Source organism: Suillus discolor (assembly GCF_016758755.1).
Source record: "Suillus discolor strain FC423 chromosome Unknown F5147scaffold_27, whole genome shotgun sequence".
Taxonomy (NCBI): domain Eukaryota; kingdom Fungi; phylum Basidiomycota; class Agaricomycetes; order Boletales; family Suillaceae; genus Suillus; species Suillus discolor.
This window is the reverse complement of record NW_024541274.1, coordinates 517,717-533,115: the sequence shown is the minus strand read 5'-3', so window position 1 is coordinate 533,115 and position 15,399 is coordinate 517,717. Positions and strand designations below refer to the sequence as shown.

Sequence of the window (15,399 nt, the reverse complement as noted above, 5' to 3'; positions counted from 1 at the left end):
CTCTCAAACCATATAACTCTAACATAATAATAGGGATCGAGAGACCTTTAATACTCCCGAGAAGTGCTGCCTGAGGTGTAGTAGTATATTTAGGAAGAATTTTCGATAACCATTGAAGTTAGATCTAAACTTAGCTAGATTTGCGCGGGAGATTTTCCCTGATGTTCAGGCGGAATTGTTACACGAGTTAGAGGGGTGGAGCCGAATCGACCATTGCTTATGAATTGCCGGACCTACGACAGTAGCTGGTCGATGCCTTGGGTGAGACGCTCGATCGATCAAGATCAGGGTGTCTCATGGAACACTCATTGGCAGATGAGTCTCGATCACACTGCCTCGCTTGGATGACGTCTCAAATGGCCTGCGGCTGTCTGAATTTGGTGAGTAAGACCGATAACTCATGGAGGGTGAATGTTTAGCTGGTGGATACAGTTGGACTAAGGCAATGCGATACGTGATTGCAACGGTCGGCGAAGTCGGGAACTGGCGCGTCCGCGGCCTTAGCCTACAATCAGCATAAATACTGTTCGCGATAAACAAAGCGTACTTTGTTTATCACTGCCTTTTGGCGTAACGGTTAAGGGACGACAGTCTTAACTACTTACAGCTGAGTCTTATCATGATACCACTAATTCTTGATGTAGGTTTCCACTGAGATTGATGATCTTTTCCATCCGGACTTTTTTCAAAATAATCAAGCCTCGTGACGGGCCCAAGCTTAAGTTCAGTTATAATTTATAAATAAGATGGTCAGTATAGGAATCTTTTCATCTCGTCCTGCAAGCTTCACTACAACCCCACTCTCGAGTTGATCGTCCTCTGCTAGTACTAGATCATGTTGGCCCTCACCAACATCACTGCGCTCGACCTATGCCTTGCTTGTGTCGGAGTATATCTGCTTAAGCAGGTCTTCAACAAGAAGAACCCTCCATATCCCCCTGGTCCTCCAGGGTGGCCTATCATTGGGAACGTCCTGGACATGCCATACATCAGGCCCTGGCTCACCTTCACGGAGTGGGGCGAAAAGTATGGTGAGTATCTATTGTTTCACACAATCTTGCATTTCAATATCTTGTCGACAGGTGACATTTCGCATATTAATGTTCTGGGTCGACACATCGTGGTGGTGAACTCTGTCAAGATCGCGATGGACATGCTGGAAAACAAGAGCACCATTTACTCTGACCGTCCTATTCTTCCTGTTGGCGGCGAACTTATTGGCTGGAAGAACGTTATGGTTCTCCTCCCTTATGGCGACCAGCTGCGCCGGCACCGCAAAAATTTCCACGGCGTCATTGGCACCCGCGCCGCTGTGGCCATATACAACCAGGTCGGGGAGGTCGAGACTCACCGGTTCCTCAAGCGTGTGCTTGCGAAACCTGATCAACTGCAGGCGCATGTTCGACAGTACGCATCGTTTATCGTTGCATCGACACGATCTTGATTTTTATAGCACCACTGGCGCTGTGATTCTGCGCATCTCTCATGGGTACGAGGCGAAAGAGAACGACGATCCCTTCGTCGACCTCGCGGAACGCGTTCTGGACCAGTGGTCGCGTGTCACCGCTCCTGGTGCTTTCATGGCTGATGTTGTGCCATTCTGTAAGCCATACCATTCAGACGTTTGCTTTCAATGGCTTCACCACTTTTAGTGGTCCACGTCCCTGAATGGTTCCCTGGTGCTGGCTTCAAGCGTCTGGCCCGTGAATGGCACGACAACCTTGAAGAATTTGTTTGTGCACCCCACAAGTTCGTCGTGGATCAGATGGTGACAATCATTCACAATCCCGCGAGTATGCGTTGAAGTTTGACTTTCACAGGCCTCTGGCATTGCCCCGGAGTCTTTCACATCGAATCTGTTGGGAGACGATATTTTATCAGCGCAAGACGAGCACATTGTGAAATGGTCCGCTGCAGCCCTATTCGCCGGTGGTTCCGACACTGTTAGTCCCTCCCCCATATTTCTGACAATCGTCTTCTGAGAGCGGTACACTTTTTCTCAGACTGTTGCTACTATCGATGCGTTCTTTCTAGCTATGACGCTATTCCCTGACGTGCAGAAGAAGGCTCAGGCTGAAATAGATGCTGTTATCGGTCCTGATCGTCTTCCATCCTTCGCCGACCAAGACACACTCCCCTACATCGGAGCGCTTGTTAAAGAGGGCCTACGATGGCATTCTGTTATCCCTACCGGTTTGTGTATTTCATTTAACGCATTATTTAGTTTCCGAGCGGTATTTAAATGTCAGGTTTTGCCCACTGCGTCTCTAAGGACGACATCTATGACGGGTACTACATCCCAAAAGGTTCCTTGGTCGTGACTAACATCTGGTTGGTACCTCTTTTTTCCATATTCAACATTTGAACAGAGTATGATGGCAGGTTCATGATGAACGACCCGAAGAGATACGCTAACCCTTCGCAATTCAATCCTGAACGCTTTTTAGGCAAGGAGCCTGAGACAGACCCACGCACGATCTGCTTCGGTTTTGGAAGACGGTAAGCATGCAGTAAGGTTTTGTGCCAGGCTAACTTTCTGCTCTGCAGTATTTGTCCAGGTATATCTGACTCTCAGATTATATTCTGACGTTGAATTCATTTTCGTTTACGGGTATTTACCTCGCTGAAGCCTCGGTCTGGTTGTCCGCCGTGATGTCACTGGCCGTGTTTGATATCTCGAAGGCCGTCGAGAACGGTATTGAGATCACCCCTGAGGTTGATCCATTGTCAGGCACAATCAGGTATGTTATACATCTGATCACGTCTGGCGCTGATCCGGATGTATATCCTTCTAGCCACCCCAAACCATTCAAGTGTTCCATCAAGCCTCGCTCCTCAAGAGCCGTCGCGCTGATTGAGCAGGATGTTGACTATTAAGCACGCGAAGATCAATCACAAAGCTGAGGCAAGCGGCGATTTCAACCTGACATCTAGGTTCGTCATAGTTTGAACTTGTATCATAATGTAAGATCGGATCGGTAGTTGGTGCAAGCGTGGGTGGGCAGCTCGTGCCAGTAGAGATATGTAGGATATTGATTTACAAGCACTCCGTTTGCCTGCGGACGGTCCATTTTGATTTGTTACAGCAACAAACAATTGTAAACTACGTATATCACGACGATTCCGCACTCTGGATAGTGCAGCGTATAGCTGACCATGCGCAAATACATCCGTGCGAAGGTCGACCACCGCCCGTCGCAGAGTTAGACCCTGCGAGCCGTTGAACGTCGTCGCGTATGCGGCTCTCAGTGGAAACTGCCTACGGTTCACTGTCCAACTGGACCTCGGCGGATTGAAAGAGAAAGTGATGCGCGGAAGACAGTGAATCTCGCCTGTCTGTGGAGTTTGGACTTCCACGAACCGTCTGTGCAGTGCGGTGATCCGTACACGCGCATTCCGCACCAAACCCTTTTCATCTCAGTCGATCTTGGTAGACGGACCAGCCTCTTTCATAGCCCCCTCTGCAGACATTATCTGACGCTTTTTGCCTTTCTTCTGATGCGTCGACTCCGATTCCGCGTCAGAGTCAGTATGAGATGCGCGCTTGCTTTTCTTGCCCTTGCCACTCCAGTTGAAGCTCTTCAGTTGAGTGGGCGCGGCAGCATCTCGATGACGGCGGTTCTCGACAACATTGGTGGATGGACCGAGAGTGATGTCATGCACGCATACGATGCATCGCTTATGATCAAGCTCCGTTATGTTACCTTGAATGATAACATGCTTTTCAGCGCCGGGAACAGGAGTACGATCGAGGCGAGGATGAGCCGATGGATAGTAACAACGGATGCGAGCGAGCTGCTGCGCCATAATGCCGTACTGCATCACATCCATGTCAAAAGACCGACTTTCAGCAAGTTCAGAAGTGCTTTGCCAGCGATGAGGACTGAGGGAAGGGCACGCGCACTTTCCAAAGGCTGGATTGGCTTGGGAAATTAGGAGTCAGTTGATATCTGAGTGAAATAAATGGGAGATGACAGACGTCAACGCAATACAGTTCGAGTGCAGGTTCATCGCCTGCAGTAGTGGTAATAAGGCGAGCATTAATGAAGTAAACACCATCCTCAGGAGGCGCGGTGCTACCTCCGAAAGTGAAGACGGACGCAGGAAGATCCATTGCATTGCTAGAGTCCTCTCCGTCTGTAGCAAGAGGGACAAAACCGTCCATTTTCCAGAAGCGCTTCTTATCGAGGGAGTACGGTGAGGCATTTTGAATGCCCACAATGCCGTGGTAGGTGCAGCTCGACGCCATGGTAAGGTTGAAGATTAGGCATGTTGGAAGTCCGCACGCCATAGCGAGAAAGGGGTCGAGCGATCGATCAAGCCGGGACGGAGAGATTCCGTAATGCACAATACGTGTGCAGGTTCAAGTGGAGCGCGTACATGGCGTCGACACCATATTGGAAATCGCTCCGTTCTTATAATATGTAGATATAGATAGCTTGTCACCTTGAAAATAGTCGTTCCTTCCAGGATTTTGTACGATACAGAACATCGGTTCTAAGCTCGATTGAAATACGACAATTGTGTACATGGCGCTGACTAGACTTGACACGTGGAAGCATACCACGCACATCGAGCCGCACTTGAAGTCGATTTTCTCGCGTTGTCGGTACGGTGTAATGGCTAGATGGCGCAATCAGTAGGGATGTCCACTGTCATCATACTCAAAATAAACGGTCGACGTGATTTGTTGCACCGTCAAAACAGAGGAAGACAGTAGAGCTGGAATGTTCCCAAGAGTGAGTAATGAGTGAGATAAGCGGAGAGATACCAACTACGATCAGAGGAGCGGGGGGCGTGTATATTTCTGACATAAGCAAAGTTTTTATACCATCCCTTTCTGAGGTCGTTATAAGTTACCCCGTTCCTCACCGTGCTCGTTCTGTGGTTTGAATAGGACAAGAAAAATGCCTTCACCAATGGCGTTGAATCCGCCATCACGTTCTCCGTCCATCTTCAAAAAGAAAAAATCGCTTAGCCAGTTGTCGTCAATGGCGACCGCAGCGTCCTACCTTTCTGCTGTTCACCAAGCAGATACGCGCGCTCGCAGTCATGACAATTCTTCGGTTTCATCAACCCCTGCACTTTCACTATCATCTTCTGTCACAGCTTCATCAGAAGACACCATTCTCAACGAGGACGATGAGAATAATTGTCTCGCGTACCCCTTTACACCCCCAACATCTGAACAGGTCTTCACCACCGTTCACACGGAGTTTGGTCATTGTGCAAACGAGGCGTATCGTTGCGTCTCTAAGCATGACTACTCCAAACCTGTGCAAGAGCACAGCATTGAAGAGCCTCCATATTATATCCTCCTCACCACCTATATTAGTTACCTTATTCTCCTCTGTTTTGGTCATATGCGCGACTTCTTCGGAAAGCGTTTTACCAAGTCTTATTTCACCCACCTTATGCCCCACGATGTGCGTTGCAATCTTCTTTGCCTCTCAACCTTGCTCCCCATCATCTAATTCATTTTGTACCCAGGGTTACGCGCCATTGAACTCGGATTTTGATTCGTTTTACACCCGTCGGCTTAAGCGTCGCATGGATGACTGCTTTTCCCAGCCTGTCACTGGTGTTGCGGGACGCACTATTGTTATTCTCGACCGGTATTCCACGGATAACAATCACACTCAAATCTTCACCGGTGGCAAGACCCGTGCGCTGAACATTTCTTCGTATAACTATCTCGGTTTTGCCCAGGCCCGTGGCGGCTGTGCAGACGCAGTTGAGGAAAGCATCCGTCGATATGGCGTTTCCACTTGCGGCACGCGTCTTGAGAGCGGGAGCAGCGAGCTCCACACATCTGCCGAAGCCCTCGTTGCACGTTTTGTTGGTATGGAAGATGCATTGATCAGCTCGATGGGTTTCGCCACCAACTCTACTTTTATCCCCGCACTCGTGGGAAAGGGATCCCTTGTCATCTCCGACGAACTGAACCATGCTAGTATTCGTGTCGGTGTACGCCATAGTGATGCGCAGGTCCGGATGTTCAAACACAACGATATGTTAAGCCTCGAGTCCTTGTTGCGCGAAGTGATCAGCCAGGGTCAGCCCAAGACACATCGTCCGTGGAAGAAGATTTTAGTCATCGTGGAAGGTTTGTATTCTATGGAAGGCACTCTCGTGAACCTGCCCAGAATTGTCGAACTGAAGCAGAAGTACAAGGTGTGTACCGCAGTTAGTGTGTTGTGTTATAATGTTGATATGTTATCCAAGTTCTTCCTCTTTGTTGATGAGGCACATTCAATCGGTGCGCTGGGTCCCCATGGACGCGGTGTCACAGATTACTTTAACATCCCTCCTCGCTCGATCGATGTCTTGATGGGCACTTTCACCAAGTCCTTTGGTGCTGCTGGTGGATACATCGCAGGACCTAAAATCCTTATTGATGCTCTCCGGTTGCATGGTCACTCCGGACTGTATGCGGAAGCTATGACGCCCCCCGTTCTCACCCAGGTCGTCTCGTCGATGGCTAGCATCATGGGCGTCGTTCCGTCATCACAGTCGACCAAGTCCGCACTCACGCTCAGCCCTGCTAGCTCCATCGTCACGCTGAAGGACGGTGCAGAGGAGCTCCCAGGGATGGCACCTTCAAGCATGCTGCCGACGTGGATGAACCTCCATCCGGCTCTTGCAGACGGTTCTGAAGCTCGTATGCGTATCCGCCGTCTTGCCTTCAACTCGCGGTATCTCCATCAGGGCCTCAAGAAACTCGGTTTCATCACCTACGGACATCCATTCAGCCCGATTGTCCCTCTTCTCATCTTCAATCCGGGCAAGATGAGCATGTTCTCGCGCATGATGCGTTCGCGGAGCACGCCGATCGTTGTCGTTGTCGTGGCGTATCCTGCCACTCCGCTTGTTACCAGTAGGGTACGGTTCTGTGTTAGCGCATCGCACACAAAGGAGGATATCGATATGGTGCTACGAGCATGCGATGAAGTGGGCGGCATCCTGGACCTGAAGCATGGAGTAGGCGAGCGGTGGGGGATCGACGAGGTTTGCAAGCGCGCAGTGGAGCTTGTACACTCTGTGTGAATGTCTGCACAACTGTTTCCCTTGCTGTTATCCTCTTCATGTAAGTTATTGACGACGACTTCGTTCCACGGCGAAGCAATATAAGGTGATCCCTATACAGGTTAGATGATGAAAGCTACGAGAAAAATAAGATACATACATTAACGAGGATTCTGGATATTGGCTTTTTTTTTTCAGTACATACACTACCACACGACGACGTCGTCGTCCTTACTTGCGTCTTAGGCTGCTTCTGTTCAAAACATTTTATCTACCTTTTTCTTGCAGATATATTATTGGTCTCGCATTTCATTTGCTGATGATGGACGGAATGAGAAGGGGATGGTGCGCATGGTGATAGCGATGTATAAAGAGACGACTAACTTGGGGGCAGCTGATTGACCAATAGCGCTTGTTGCCTTTGTAGATCCGGGCCGCAGCACAGTGATATAAGTGGGATGCTTGGCGTGCACACTTCATCTTATCGGTCTAGTGACTCGCCTAGATCGTAGCACATACGATATCTCTTCACCAGCAACGACAATGCCAGCTCCAGCAAGCTTCAGCAACTACATCGACACGCACGCAGATGCGTTTATCAAGCGTCTAGGCGATGCCGTTGCTATTCAAAGGTAGATTATGTACTCGCGTGCAATCAACTTTCCGACTTAATTCAAGACTCCCATGTGTACAGTATCAGCAGCGATGCTCGTCGACGCCAGGACGTCATTGTGATGGGAAATTGGCTGAACGGCCAGTTGAACGAGCTTGGCGTCGAGACTAAGCTCGTAGATCTCGGCACGCATGAGATGCAGGGGCAGACGCTGCAGCTCCCTCCGGCCATTATCGGACGCCTGGGGAGCGACCCTGCGAAGAAGACAGTGTTAATATATGGACACTACGACGTGCAGCCTGTAAGTCCTTTGTAGCGGTGTGTGTTGTGTTAAAGAGCACAGTACTGAACCGCAGAAACCAGGCACTGAAGTCGGACGGCTGGAAGACGGATCCGTTCACGCTTGTGGTGGACGAAGATTCAGGTCGCTTGATCGGTCGTGGCTCGACAGATGATAAGGGCCCGATTTTGGGCTGGTTGAATGTCCTAGAGGCACATAAGAACCTGGGGATTGCGATGCCTGTGAATGTACGATTTTGTTTTGAGGGTATGGAGGAGAATGGGAGTGAGGGGTTGGATGAGTGCATTCAGGAGGAGGTGAAGAAGGGTAAGGACGGGTGGTTTGACGGGGTTGATTGCGTGTGCATCGTGCGTGATCGTTGCCTGCCAGTGTGGAGTGTGGAGATGTGTGCTGATGCCCGAGACAGAGTGACAATTACTGGCTGAACACCCGAACCCCTGCACTGACATATGGGTTACGTGGTATTGCATATTTCAACATCAAAATCACTGGGCCCGGTCAAGATCTGCATTCAGGGTTATTTGGGAGGACGGTGCACGAACCCATGACAGATTTGATCAAGCTCATGAGCAGGCTTGTGGATCATAACGGAGACATTTTGATTCCTGGCATCGACGACATGGTCCCACCCCATGACGAGGAGGAATTGTGCGTGCCCAGACTTTTCATTGAGATCTAGACTTATTCTACGTAGGAAGCTTTACCAGAAGATGGACTATACGATAGATGATATTGAAGAGGCTGCTGGTGGAAAGGCAAGTGGTCATTCTTTTGGTGATTGCTCGCATCTGACTGAATCATAAAGGTGGCACTGTCATCAGAAAAGACTACCGTGCTAATGGGCCGAATGCGTCAGCCATCCCTTTCCCTACACGGCATTGAGGGGGCATTCTCAGCGGTCGGAGCTAAAACTGTCATTCCTGCCAAAGTGGGCGGGAAGTTCAGTATTCGGTGACTTCATTCCCCACTTGATTTAACTCCACACGCTGATTGTGGCTCTTCGCTTCGCTTCATCATTTCCGGTATAACATCTACGTGTTATCGATCTTACCAGCCTCGTTCCTCCCCAAACTCCGGAGAAGATCATACCCCTTGTCAATGCATGCCTCGAAGCCGAGTTTGCGAAGTTTAACAGCAAGAACAAGATGGAGATAGAGTACCTGCACGGCGGTAAACCCTGGGTTGCAGACGTCAGGCACTGGAACTTTGAAGCTGCAAAGAAGGCTATCGAGGTGTGTCTGAAACACCGATTCTCTTCCACGTCATGAATTAGAAATCGTTCAGGCTGTGTATAAGAAGACACCAGACTACACACGCGAGGGAGGCTCGATCCCCGTGACGCTGACATTTGCGGAGAGCCTGGGCGTAAACGTATTATTACTGCCTATGGGCAGAGCAGATGACGGAGCTCAGTACGTGATTTTTTCATGACCCCTATTTACTGGTTGACATATTCCCCAGCTCGACCAACGAGAAGCTGGATCGATCGAATTTCATTGAAGGAGTGAGTGGGTTAATCAGGAAAACGTCAATGATAATTTATGGTCCTATTATAGACGAAGGTCCTAGGTACCTACTTGTACGAGGTTGGCGCTGCTGCATGACACAAGTAACAGAAGAAGAAGCTCTACAATTGTTGTATTTGGTGAACTTACGCCGCATATGGCTACCATCTCACGGAATTACAGCTGCAATTCTTGGCGTTATGAAGGTGTCAGCCAAGTGCGCAGATTTCAGATCATTTGCATTTGTCTATAACTTCTTGGACCTGGTCAATGCCCCGGCACTCCCAACTATGCGGTAAGCGCTGGTATCTCATCGTCTCTTTCCACTTCACAAATGATAAATCGATAACCGCTTATCGCCAATGCAACAATCTACGCAAGCATCAGTTCGAGACTCGAGAGACCTTCGTAACTGTGATCACTCTGCAGCCGCGCTGTCCATTGCGATTCTCTTGTCAACACCTCGATTCAGTTGGCTTCTCCAAAGGTTTTCTTGTCCTTTTCTTTCAACATTCTCAGCATATATCTCGCACTGTCCCTCGCTACGATATGTGCACCTTACCAATAACACAAGCAGCCAATATCCACTAGTACTGCTGATATCATATAGACGAATGTCAGCCATGACCAGTGTCAGACCGGTGACCGATGAGCACTAATCCCTATCTTCTATTATGTCCTGTGATGCCCCCACCAGTAGCTAGTTTTCGAGACCACTATTAGGACCATAAAGTATGAAATCTCGGAACCCACTTGACATTCCCAGCTTCGACAGAAGACCTACAACTAGTACCGCAAACATTCAAATATTTGTCAAGCAAATGACCAGACCGAGTACGTAAGGACAACAGAATGCAAGTACATGATAGATGACAAGGTTATCAAGAGAATCGTAGTAAACGACAACCGGAAGTACACCACAAATTGTTCGATCGAATAGTAGAGAATCCCACATCAACACTGTCCTACAATGAGTCCTAGAAGCTAGAAAACTACAGTCCAATATGAATGAAACCAATTCTCTGCTCAAGCGGCACTTTCTTCTTCACTGCGTAAGTAGTCTTGTTGAGTACCCAGGCCGCCTTTGTGCAATTCATGACACCCTCGTCCATATCCTTGAACATGTTCTCGTAGAAAGCTTCAACAACATGTTTTGCAATAGCGTCATCAACCTCCCAAAGAGTGCCGACAACGCTCTTGAACCCCGAAAACTGTACACCAGCTGCGAGATGAATGACTTCATCGGGCGTCTTCTCATCGCCGCGGGCGGCATGACACCCTGACAAGAATGCGAATTCGGCTTGCAGTGCATCGTTCTCCACTATGTCAAGCAGCGTGAGGGGTTTATTTCCCATGACGAAACGTGAGTTGGAGGGATGTTCATAGTCCTGCTTGCCGTGGCAAGCGAGGTGCACCCAGGTGTTGCATCGCAAAGCTTCGAGTGCACCGGCTTGTGTAGCGTTGTCGCCAGAAAGATGAGTGAACTTAACGTTAGGAGGAACATATTTATGGACAAGCTCGAGTTCGGTTTCGACAGCAGCGAGAACTGTGCCTTGCCCTGCGCCAGGTTGATCTTGTCCGATCGCCGCGAAGGAAGGAGTGACACGTGTCGTCGTCGTCTGTCGAGCTCTGATCAGAGCGGAAAGTGTTGGGGTGTAAGAGCAAATGTAGAGGTCCTCCAGGCACGGTTCCCGCCCAGAGCGATCTGCATTCATTCGAAATGGGTGAGCTGCGTGAAGAGGAATAGATGTAAAGGCTGCCGTTGGACATAACCAAATTCGAGAGCCACTCGGTAATTTCAGATCCTGCTGTAGTACATTGACAATAGGTTGCATGACCTCGTCCCATATCGTCCGCAGCAGTGCTATCAGCGCTGTTCTTGGTTCCTTTGAGTCCATGCGAGCCGTGTCCCGTATCACGTTCGCGAAGTGCTTCTTGAGCATCTTCAGATCTGTGAGAGCGAGAGACGGGAAGGGAACGTGGTGGGGCTTCCCTAACGCTGAAACAATGATGGCGTTGCAGGAGTATTCGCTAGCATTGAGAATAATGACTGGGCCGTGGCGGGCTGCTACTTGCAAATCTTCATATGATGGTGGGAGCAGGAATCGCGAGAAACCTTGCAGATTGCGGATTTTAGCCACTGCAGCTTCCCATTGCGTCTTAAGTGTCCTGTACTCCGTTTCTGCCCGATCAGCAGCATCCCGGTCTGCATTGCCTGCAGAATTCCGAGCATCAGATAGGCTCTTGCTGAGCTCCGAGAGTCTATGAGCTAACGGGATATTGATGGACTTGAGATCGTCCAGTGGAGCCCTAAGTCGACAGGCCAGCGACCATTGCTGGTCGCGACCCTGCTCCTCAAGTTCAACCCCCCGTTGCAGATCATTACGACGAATAGCGCATGATGTTGCATTCATGGGTAGGGATTGAGCACCATCAATGGCGATTGCAGTATTGCGACCGAAGACAATCGAGGATTGCGTCACGTGGTTGTTGAAAAGGTCTAAGCATGTTTGATACGCTTCAAGGGCAGATTCGTGTTCATAGAATTCCGATTGGCGAGCCCATTGGATAGCCTCCTTGATGCGTTCTGGAAACCCCTGAGTAGGGTGATTCGAAGCCAATCTGAAGTTCTCCACTGCAAGTGATAGATCAACAGCGTTGGGTAGGATCCTATAACGAGACAGATAGGCCTCCTTGAGCCATTTGTAGCTGAAATAACGGTCCGCGTGTAGTGGCGGTAAAGCCACCAATGAATCTTGGCAAAGACCAATGGCTTCCTCAACATCTTTTTTCTTCCGTGTTTGCGCGAAACGAGAGCAGAGTGCCATGCTCAAATTGAATAAATTTCTGTGGCGCTCCGGATGATCGTCCTGCTGTAGCAACAGAAGCGATTTGCGGCACAGATCAATGGCCTCATCTAGATCCTCGCTGGCATGTAATTTATCATGTCTAGTTATGAGCGCGGCAGCAAGGTTGTTCAGCTTGGTGTCACGATTTGGGCGCCCAGGTGAGCATGACGCCAGTGCTTTGCGAAAGAGGCCGGCAGCTCTGTTTATGTCATCAATGTCATTGCATTCATTGAAACGGATGAGGAGGGCGCGCCCCAGGCCATCCAATGACGCATCATGATATTCGTGCCCAACAGGGCGTAGGGGCAGCGCTTCTTCATAGAGAGAGATGACCTCGTCAAGGTCATGAGATCCCCCTTGGTGATCGAAGCGGCTACGGAGGGATACGGCGAAGTTAATCAAGTAGGTAACACGGTTGGGATTTCCCTCGGGGCACATAGAAACAATTTCACGACCAAGTTGTACGTTCCGGTCTAGATCATCGAAGCTGCATTGTCGAAAGCGTGCTTTTACTGCCTTTGCAAGCTTGTCGATGGCGCTGGGATTGTGTTGATTTCCCGGAGGACATAGCTTGAGTATGATTCGTCGAAGGTAGATATCTTCATCGGATGCATCTATGGGAAGATCGTTGCATGCCCGTATCACATAATCGACACCATTTTTGCCGATCGCGATGCTACGAAGATAGGTGTCTTCAGAACAGAGAGACAGTAGCTCATGACAGAGCTGGGCTGCCTTGAAGATATCAATGGTGATAGAATGATAGCTGTAGCGCCAAATCAATGCTTCGGCGAGATAATAAAGGGAAACTGGACGGTCGGGGTGGCCTCGCGGACGCAGTGCAAGGGCGTCGCATAACAAAGTGGTAGTAATGTAAATGCCTTGAAGATCTTTGCGGATATACCCTTGAAGGCGGGCCCACGCAAGGTTAGTGAGAGCTGCCGCATGGTCTGGATGATCGACTGGACACTGGTCCAGAACTAACTCAAAATAGTTCATAGCATCGTCCAGGATTTGGACCCCACCCCTGCCTCTCATGTAGTCGCATAATCGTATGTGGCCCAAATCTGTGTCTCGAGAAATCCTGCAGTCATCGATAGACTAAGATTTGCATTCTGTCAGCAGAAGCCAACAGCACGAAGGCCGGTGTCGCTCACATCAAACGGCACACTGCCATCATTTGCGCGAGCAATCCTAGAAGCGACTTTCAGTGTGAGAGAAGGGCAGACACCCCGAATGGGCGGAAACGATAGATCTGCGACCACGAGGGACTCTGAGGAGACGCGGATGAGTGTGAAGCAGATCACTCACCGAAAGGCTCGTCACCACGATCGAGCAGCCCTTCCCACGACATTTCAAGCTTTCCCACGAGTTCCCCACGACCTAGCATTCGGCCGAGCTCAAAAGATGCCCGTATCTCCACCGATAACTTAGGTGATACATCTGGGGATCTACAAGCCGATGAGTACTATAATCACATCTACAAGTGCGTGTAGAAGGCTTTACAAGGTCACAGTATCGCCCCATACTACAAAACTGTCGGATGATAGCACCCGCACAGCTGATTTCCAGCATCTCTTCGAGTCGACATTGACAGACACGTAAATGCCTGCTGGTATCCGTCCGGAGGGGACACTGATTTTCTTCCCACCAACGACTGTAGCAGAACGTGAGGATCACGAAACAAATACAGAGGCGGTATGGAGACCGACCTTCAAATATGATAGATTGCCCTTCCCAGCTACTGGTCATGATGTCAAGAAATGACAAAGAGACTGGGGATGGGCTGAGTGCTTGGTGGGTGGGACGAGTAGTAGGACAAGATGATATGAGGTTTATGTATAGAGTTCAGGTGAAAGGGAGAACTGAGGGAATTCGAGTGGTGTTACACGTGTACACCGATTGCTGTTCGGCACCATAGACGCTGGCCCTCATTCTAGTGCCAGACCAAAATATACAGGCTAACGGCAACGACATGTGCTAATGAAGTGGACGTAACTTAATGTCAAGGTCAGTCACGTCAGCGAAAGATAGCACACCAGGGCCGGAGGCTGCTGATCAGCACTAGCAATGAGCTGGAGTGGACATGCAAGTTTTAATATGTCATGTGATGCTCCTTGCCACTAAGGTATTTCATAACTGGTATCGTCCCGAGTCAGAGAACTCGTTTACCGCGCTATGAGGCGAAATGAAGAATCCATTATATTTAGTAGTGCAAACATTACAAACCATTGGAGACAACATCAAACGCACATAATTAGGGCTGATCCAGTTTATATGAGTTCGACTGAACTGATACAATGGGAGTGGATGATCGCGAGTGAGATGAAAACAGAGACAGCGGTCTGTGCGAGTACGGCTCGAATGCCATATGGAAGAGCCTAATGCACTGCCAGTGTGCTGCAGAAAATGCAACAAGATTATATAAACACCGAATGTGACTGAGAGAACTCGGGATGCCTGCAAGAACGAAGTAGGACCAAGAGGCAACCAATTACGGGGTTGTGCGAGACTAGAGTTCAAACGTTCAGGTACTGCAAGTCACTAGTCACTAGTCATGCTTGTTACGGAAAGGGAGCAAGAAGTGAGCGTAATAAATTCCCACACGCTAGTTCCCCTGTTCACAACTGCGGAAACGAGCCTGTATTATAATTATAACTCAAGGTACAGACGCTAAGACTTGAACTCTGCCATTCACACATATGAAGCGAAGCAGCTTCTCTCAGTTGATAGCAGGGTCGGCTAAACGCTTTCAGACGAAGGCGGACTTGATTGAAACAACCATTACAGTTGCACTGTATATGCGAAATCTGGTACAGTTGTTGCAGCCCCGCTGGTTTATTCGTATTCAGCGATACCCGGAAGTTTGGGCGGTATGAAACGCTATGTGATCAAGCAATCGGTGGTTTTCCATGTTATAGTGACTTCCTCCCGGTTCCATAATCATTCACCGTACTATTGGCGGTGTAATACGTTCGTGATTGTTATCAATCTCGGCAGGCTCTCACCATAGCTGTCAAGGCATGTGAACCCTGCGTTCAATTATTGATCGAGTGTCTTCGAATGTTTCGGAATGCCATCGACAAGAAGTGAATGCATATGGCA

The 15,399-nt window shown here is 49.3% G+C and overlaps 4 protein-coding genes across 4 annotated transcripts; 3 read left to right on the top strand and 1 right to left on the bottom strand.

Annotated features, from left to right (window-relative positions):
- The first annotated feature begins 553 nt into the window (after nt 1-553).
- On the top strand, nt 554-3,188 carry F5147DRAFT_174025 (cytochrome P450). Its single transcript, XM_041428394.1, has 12 exons — nt 554-749; nt 827-1,031; nt 1,083-1,407; nt 1,454-1,602; nt 1,653-1,768; nt 1,821-1,943; nt 2,004-2,193; nt 2,250-2,331; nt 2,383-2,499; nt 2,548-2,558; nt 2,630-2,741; nt 2,796-3,188. Exons 2-12 carry the CDS (start codon nt 836-838, stop codon nt 2,875-2,877), a joined length of 1,503 nt encoding a protein of 500 aa, XP_041292977.1. The 5' UTR covers nt 554-749; nt 827-835; the 3' UTR covers nt 2,878-3,188.
- Nucleotides 3,189-4,907: 1,719 nt separating this feature from the next.
- F5147DRAFT_652879 (pyridoxal phosphate-dependent transferase) lies at nt 4,908-7,047 on the top strand (the record flags this gene model as incomplete). Its single annotated transcript, XM_041433687.1, has 3 exons — nt 4,908-5,426; nt 5,491-6,174; nt 6,226-7,047. The coding sequence occupies 3 exons, from the start codon at nt 4,908-4,910 to the stop codon at nt 7,045-7,047; spliced, it is 2,025 nt and encodes a 674-aa protein (XP_041292976.1).
- A 453-nt stretch (nt 7,048-7,500) lies between these two features.
- On the top strand, nt 7,501-10,203 carry F5147DRAFT_695424 (uncharacterized protein). The gene is made up of 9 exons (XM_041437378.1): nt 7,501-7,658; nt 7,721-7,940; nt 8,003-8,287; nt 8,347-8,588; nt 8,635-8,695; nt 8,746-8,891; nt 8,995-9,172; nt 9,225-9,352; nt 9,402-10,203. The coding sequence occupies exons 1-9, from the start codon at nt 7,570-7,572 to the stop codon at nt 9,742-9,744; spliced, it is 1,692 nt and encodes a 563-aa protein (XP_041292975.1). The 5' UTR covers nt 7,501-7,569; the 3' UTR covers nt 9,745-10,203.
- A 9-nt stretch (nt 10,204-10,212) lies between these two features.
- On the bottom strand, nt 10,213-13,616 carry F5147DRAFT_173892 (CHAT domain-containing protein). The gene is made up of 2 exons (XM_041428393.1): nt 13,606-13,616; nt 10,213-13,549 (listed from the first exon to the last, which is right to left on the bottom strand). Exon 2 carries the CDS (start codon nt 13,330-13,332, stop codon nt 10,438-10,440), a length of 2,895 nt encoding a protein of 964 aa, XP_041292974.1. The 5' UTR covers nt 13,333-13,549; nt 13,606-13,616; the 3' UTR covers nt 10,213-10,437.
- Between the last annotated feature and the right edge of the window lie 1,783 nt (nt 13,617-15,399).

Bases quoted from the DNA above. Each gene is read 5' to 3' on its own strand.
- F5147DRAFT_174025 (XM_041428394.1), top strand. From the start codon at position 836: ATGTTGGCCCTCACCAACATCACTGCGCTCGACCTATGCCTTGCTTGT. The intron at 1,032-1,082 runs GTGAGTATCTAT...TCTTGTCGACAG, and splicing joins GGAGTGGGGCGAAAAGTATG to GTGACATTTCGCATATTAAT. The intron at 1,603-1,652 runs GTAAGCCATACC...CACCACTTTTAG, and splicing joins GGCTGATGTTGTGCCATTCT to TGGTCCACGTCCCTGAATGG.
- F5147DRAFT_695424 (XM_041437378.1), top strand. From the start codon at position 7,570: ATGCCAGCTCCAGCAAGCTTCAGCAACTACATCGACACGCACGCAGAT. The intron at 7,659-7,720 runs GTAGATTATGTA...CCATGTGTACAG, and splicing joins GATGCCGTTGCTATTCAAAG to TATCAGCAGCGATGCTCGTC. The intron at 9,353-9,401 runs GTACGTGATTTT...CATATTCCCCAG, and splicing joins AGAGCAGATGACGGAGCTCA to CTCGACCAACGAGAAGCTGG.
- F5147DRAFT_173892 (XM_041428393.1), bottom strand. From the start codon at position 13,332: ATGAGAGGCAGGGGTGGGGTCCAAATCCTGGACGATGCTATGAACTAT.